This window comes from Seriola lalandi, unplaced genomic scaffold, assembly GCF_002814215.2.
Source record: "Seriola lalandi dorsalis isolate HSWRI2012SDOR001 ecotype SW California unplaced genomic scaffold, Sedor1 jcf7180002054973, whole genome shotgun sequence".
Lineage (NCBI taxonomy): Eukaryota > Metazoa > Chordata > Actinopteri > Carangiformes > Carangidae > Seriola > Seriola lalandi.
In genome coordinates, this window is record NW_019525523.1 from 174,235 (window position 1) to 180,210 (window position 5,976).

The 5,976-nt window shown below is 41.1% G+C and overlaps 2 protein-coding genes across 2 annotated transcripts in view; both read right to left on the reverse strand.

Moving 5' to 3' along the window:
• Window positions 1-1,372, reverse strand: part of LOC147817337 (protocadherin beta-15-like) — a 1,611-nt gene extending 239 nt beyond the window's left edge. The window contains exon 1 of the mRNA XM_087171019.1: window positions 7-1,372. Coding sequence (XP_087027145.1) covers window positions 7-1,257 — 1,251 coding nt within the window. The 5' untranslated portion in view covers window positions 1,258-1,372. The remainder of the gene's footprint in view (window positions 1-6) is intronic.
• Window positions 1,373-3,490: 2,118 nt separating this feature from the next.
• LOC111646567 (protocadherin gamma-A11-like) lies at window positions 3,491-5,976 on the reverse strand. Its single transcript, XM_023396096.2, has one exon. It carries the CDS (start codon window positions 5,894-5,896, stop codon window positions 3,491-3,493), a length of 2,406 nt encoding a protein of 801 aa, XP_023251864.2. The 5' UTR covers window positions 5,897-5,976.

Here is a 5,976-nt window from a genome sequence, read left to right on the forward strand (position 1 = left end):
AGTGGCAGTGATTGTAATGTTGTAATCAGACACTAGTTCACGGTCCAGTTGTCCTGTGGTCACCAGAGAATAATAGTTTTTAATAGAAGGAACCAACTTAAAAGGGACATTCTGCTGAATGGAGCAGCGGACCTGTCTGTTATTCTCTGAGTCTCTGTCCTGCACGTTAATGATGCCCACCTCTGTACCAGGTGACACGTTCTCAGGTATGGGATTAGACATGGATTTTAAATATATTACAGGGGCGTTATCATTCACATCAGTGAGGTCTATGTAAACCTTAGCATAGGAACTTAGTCCCAGCCCATCTTTTGCCATGACTGGCAGTTCAAATGAATTTTTCTTCTCAAAGTCCGAGGCGCCAGTCACTCTGATTTCTCCCGTTTTACTGTCAATAGAAAAAAGCTTTTCATCCGTCTCTGAAACGTGACCAAAGTCGTATGTTACGTCACCATTTACCCCATCATCTGCATCAGTAGCACTTACTGTAACCACTACGGTATCAAGAGGAGAGTTTTCAGGCAGACTGGCTTTATAAACGGCCTGGCTAAACACTGGGGCGTTATCATTAGCATCCAGCACTGTGACATGTATCATCACAGTACCTGATTTCTGTGGTGTACCACCATCAAAGGCTGTTAGAGGCAATTCAATCTCTTGTCGTCTCTCTCGATCAAGTTTATTCTCTAGAATCAGTTCAACTTTGTTGGCATCAGTCATAAGAATAAAATTGTCATTCTTTTCTAGGATGTATCCCTGAACAGAATTTTGACCAATGTCCGCGTCATGTGCTCCCTCTATTAAGAAACGAGTGCCCTTTTCTGCGGATTCACTTATTTCCATTCGGATTAGATCCCTTTTAAATTGCGGAGAGTTGTCATTTATATCTTGGATATGGAAATTTATACGATGCAATTCCAATGGATTCTCGAGTACAAGATCTTGGATTAAAATGCAGGATGGTTTATTGCTACAAAGACTCTCTCTGTCAAGCCGCTCAGCAACACTCAGGTCTCCGGTTTTCACATTCATAACACAAAATCGTTCGTTATTCCCTTCGGAATCAATGCGGGCCTTGCGAGTTGACAGGGTAGTTATATCCAGACCGAGATCTTTGGCTATATTTCCAATGACCGTTCCTGGTTTCAGCTCTTCTGGCATAGGATAGCTCACTTCGGCACATACGGACTGCAGCGCAAGTACACAGATGACAGAGCGAGTAACCAGGCCAAGCTTTGGAAATCCTTTGTGTTCCATTGTTCAAAATGATAAATATCCGCAGCAAAGAAAAAACATTAAAAATGTACTTATTTCAACTGGTGAATCCGTTTGAGGTGGACTAAATCAGACAAATTCAAAGAGAGAATTCAAAACCACGACTCCCACAATTCATTCCACAGCCGCGACATAACTGGAAACACAAAGCTTAGGAACAATGGGTGGAGACGTTACGTTACACGGCACTGCAATTTTTCCTAGTAAACTAGTACACAGCGACACAGTGTGTTGATTCAAGATAAAGCAAGTGATACATGATAGGCATGTGGTTGAAACCGCAGTGGTGTGATATAGACATGTCCACTATAAGCACAGAAAGCACAATGTCACAATTTAACAGATTAAAGGGAAGATATGTCCTTAAACCAAATAACTGGAAGTCGCCGCGATTATTTCAAGGTTTAAATTTTCTGTAGCCAAGCATAAACAGTAGGTTTTCTAAAAGTCATAACAGTAAAAGCTGTAGTAAGTGCGTGGTATTGACACATACAAATATTGAATAAAAAAGCCAATCAACAAACCTTTTCAGATTAACTTGCAAAATTATAATGTTTCCTTTTTTGTTTGTCGTTTTTCTTTTTCATTACGTTTTATTGGTACATGCATCTTAAAACTAAACTAGTATACCAGTAGAAAACTGTACAGCCATGCCTCTCAACTGCCTTCCGTTTACCACACTGCCAGCAGCATGTTCAGCACCATGGACAGAGCCTATCGCATTCATCTGGAAAACCTCAAACGTCCGCTACCAAAAAACATTTCAGAGGAACGGTCATGTTTGATTTCCAAAAAAAAAAAAAAATGAGGAAGTTATTTCTTAATCATTGAGCTACCAACTTTTTTTTTTTATCAATGGCATCTTAAAATAAAGAAAATAAAAAATAAAATACTAATTAGCCTACCTTACTGCTCTGGTGGCAGCACTCGGCTCCCAACAACAAAAATACAGGCGTTGCCTCAGTTAATGAGAAAACGTTATTAAACTAGGAATAACCCAATACACCAACTGTGAGGTGAACTGATGAGACACATCAATATGGCTGGATCCAATTTCACACAGCCGTAGAGAGGAGAAACGGCGTACTTGTCTGATAGTAATCATTATCACCAGAAAGCACAACTGCCAATGTTTAAAACACTTGATCAAGATAAAATGTAGTAACTGACTGGAAATGAGTCGTAGCGCGGCTGCATTGCGTTGACTATTGCCAGGTCTGTACAGGGTCTTATACATCACATATGATCATTGCTGCAATTCCACAATTTATAACTGTCAACATTGAAGTATTATTTAATGCAATGATCTAAAGCTACTTTTAAGGGATAACAGATGGGTATGTAATATAGAAAAGGGAGGGAGTGTTAAAGAAGTAGCTATATTTTGAACTAATAACCTTTTGCCATTACTTCACTAAAATGACTGCCTCATAATTAACTGTGGCTTTACATTTTTACCCAACTAATTTAAATGTTTAGATGAGTAAAACACGAGGAACACCAAAATATATAATGCAACCTTTACTTCACCACAATCAACACGCCCCAACATTGCTAGAGATGAATCAAGGGCTTTCTAAAAGGTAGCCTATATCAACAAATCAAAACCATGTTCTACACATGCATTATGTAAGCAAATACGATAAACAAAAAGAATACTTAGTTGATGTTTATATGACCATCTCCAAAAAACTGTTCGATTTCAAAAGAGGAATGAAGTAAACATTTCACGGTTTTTCTTTCTGGTATGGAGAACCATCGACAGTGCCACATCATGAATGGACTGCAAGAATATGTTCCATAATCTTGTAATGATAATTTTCTGAATGTTGTCAGAGGAGTATTTGTATCCTATATGACAGTAAAAGACAAAGTAAGTATACTATGCTAACAACAAAACGCAGAGCAATATGTTGAAGCAAAGCGTCAGAATCATTATTTCATGTTGTCAATGCTCACTATATGCAAGTCCAAGCTCTTCCTATAATATTAGAGGATAGTTGCTTGTACTCAATTTACAGTAGGAATCTTGATCACGATAACTGCTGATAGAAAGAAAATAAGATATCATTATATTAATTTATAGCAAAGAATATAAGGGTTAAAGGCGTTTGTTAATAGGATACATCAAAAATTAGATATACCCTATATTCCTATTTTAAAATCACGGGTGAAGTAAATCCTCAATAAAGTCTGTGGAATACTGAGCCTTTAACTATGGAGTCCTTACCTGGGAAGAATCGTCAGACTCGCCAAAATCTTCGAGGAAGTCTGTTGGGCTTTTCTTCAGAGTCTGGTCAGCAGGCAATGTGTTGTCATTGTAAGAGGTCACGAACTTAAAGTCACTGGTTCTAGAACCTGTTGTCAGGTAGGCGTCATAATTGTAAGTGCTGCGAAAAGTCCCTGTGCCGTCAACATCTGCGTAATTAGGAGGCAGATAAGCGCTGGGGATGGCAACTGCTCCGTCAAACAACAGTCTGGGCTTTCTCCTGCGACAAAATCTCACACCCAGAATGATAATGATGAAAGTCAGGAAAAATGTGGACACAGACACCAGAGCGATGATGAGGTAAGAAGTCAGTTTGGAATTCCTCTCATCATAAGAAATATCCTTCAGTTCTGGCACCTCAGCCAAGTTATCAGAAATAAGTAAATACATGGAACAGGTGGCAGAGAGAGAGGGCTGTCCATTATCTTTCACTGCCACAATAAGGTTCTGTTTCATGCTGTCAGATTCAGAAATGTCCCGCTGTGTCTTGATCTCTCCGCTGTGGAGACCAATAGTGAAAAGTCCCGGATCAGTGGATTTCACTATATGATAGGACAGCCAAGCGTTCTGTCCGGAGTCTGCGTCCACCGCTATCACTTTGGACACCAGAGAGCCTCCGTGTGCAGCTTTGGGGACCAGCTCGGTCATGAGGGAGTTGCCCTCCGGGGCGGGGTACAGTATCTGAGGAGAGTTGTCGTTCACATCTGATATGAAGATACTGACGGTCACGTTGCTGCTGAGCGGAGGAGAACCGTTGTCTCTGGCCATCACATGGACTTTAAAGCTCCTGAACTGTTCATAATCAAACGACCTCACAGCGTGGATCACCCCCGTGTCTCCGTTCACAGACAGATAGGAGGACACCGGGGCACCGTTCACCTCACCAGCTAACAGAGAATAAATCACTGTACCGTTTTGTCTCCAGTCGGGGTCTCGAGCAGTAACGGAACATAAAGTGGAGCCAGGTTTGTTATTTTCAGTCACATATGCGCTGTGCGACTGTTCCTCAAACACAGGTGGGTTGTCGTTGATGTCAGCTACAGATAACTCAACAGTTTTAGAGGAGGACAGAGGTGGAGAGCCTTCGTCAGTGGCAGTGATTGTAATGTTGTAATCTGACACTAGTTCACGGTCCAGTTGTCCTGTGGTCACCAGAGAATAATAGTTTTTAATAGAAGGAACCAACTTTAAAGGGACATTTTGCTGAATGGAGCAGCGGACCTGTCCGTTTGTCTCCGAGTCTCTGTCCTGCACGTTAATGATGCCCACCTCTGTACCAGGTGACACATTCTCAGGTATGGGGTTCACCAGGGATTTCAAATATATCACTGGAGCGTTGTCATTAACATCAGTAATATCAATCATGACTTTGGAATCAGACGAAAGTCCATAACCGTCTTTGGCATCGATGCGCATTTCATATTTAGAATTACTCTCGAAATCAAGTGGTCCTATGACTTTTATTTCTCCAGTTTTACTGCTCAGTGAGAAAACTTTTTTAGCTCTTTCTGAAATACGACTAAATTCATAAGTCACCTCCCCATTGATTCCCTCATCTGCATCACTGGCACTTACAGTAATAGCAACCGTGTCAAGGGCAGCGTTTTCAGGCAGACTGGCTTTGTAAAAGGCCTGGTCAAACACCGGCGCGTTATCATTGGCATCCAGCACAGTCACGTGTATATTGGCAGTTCCTGATCTTTGTGGATTGCCGCCATCAACCGCAATCAGCATGAAATTTAAATCGTGCTCTTTCTCACGGTCTAGTTCTTTGTCCAACACCAACTCCACGCTCTTAGATCCATCGGTATCTTCTCGAACAGACAAAACAAAATGTTCATTTTTTTGTAAAATGTATTGTTTAACGGTATTTTGCCCGATGTCCGCATCATGTGCTTCGTTGACACGATACCGAGCTCCTTTGACGGCAGATTCTCTTATTTCCAATTTAACTATATCCTTTGGAAAAACGGGTGAATTGTCATTTACATCCTGGAGGAGCAGTGAAATGCGATGCAGCTCCAAAGGGCTCTCTAGGACTAATTCGAATTTAAGCATACACGAAACCTTCTCCCCACACAACTCCTCTCTGTCAATATTTTCCCTGATGACAAAATCCCCCGTTTTTAGATCAATAGCGCAATAATTCTGGTAGCTTTCCTCGGTATCAATACGGGATTTACGAGTCAACAGTTTCCCTACTTCCAGCCCGAGGTCCTTGGCAATATTTCCAACAATGGATCCGGGCCTCATCTCCTCTGGAACAGAATAGCTCAGGTCTGCGGTGGTAATGTGCATAAAAAGAGCAAAGCCACAGACAAAACTGAACGATTGTCCTCTGTGGTCCATCATTTTCCCTACAGAAAATATAAACACGAAAATATTTCTTGTCTGTAATACCGTAATGATAAAATTAAGAAACGTCGCTCACC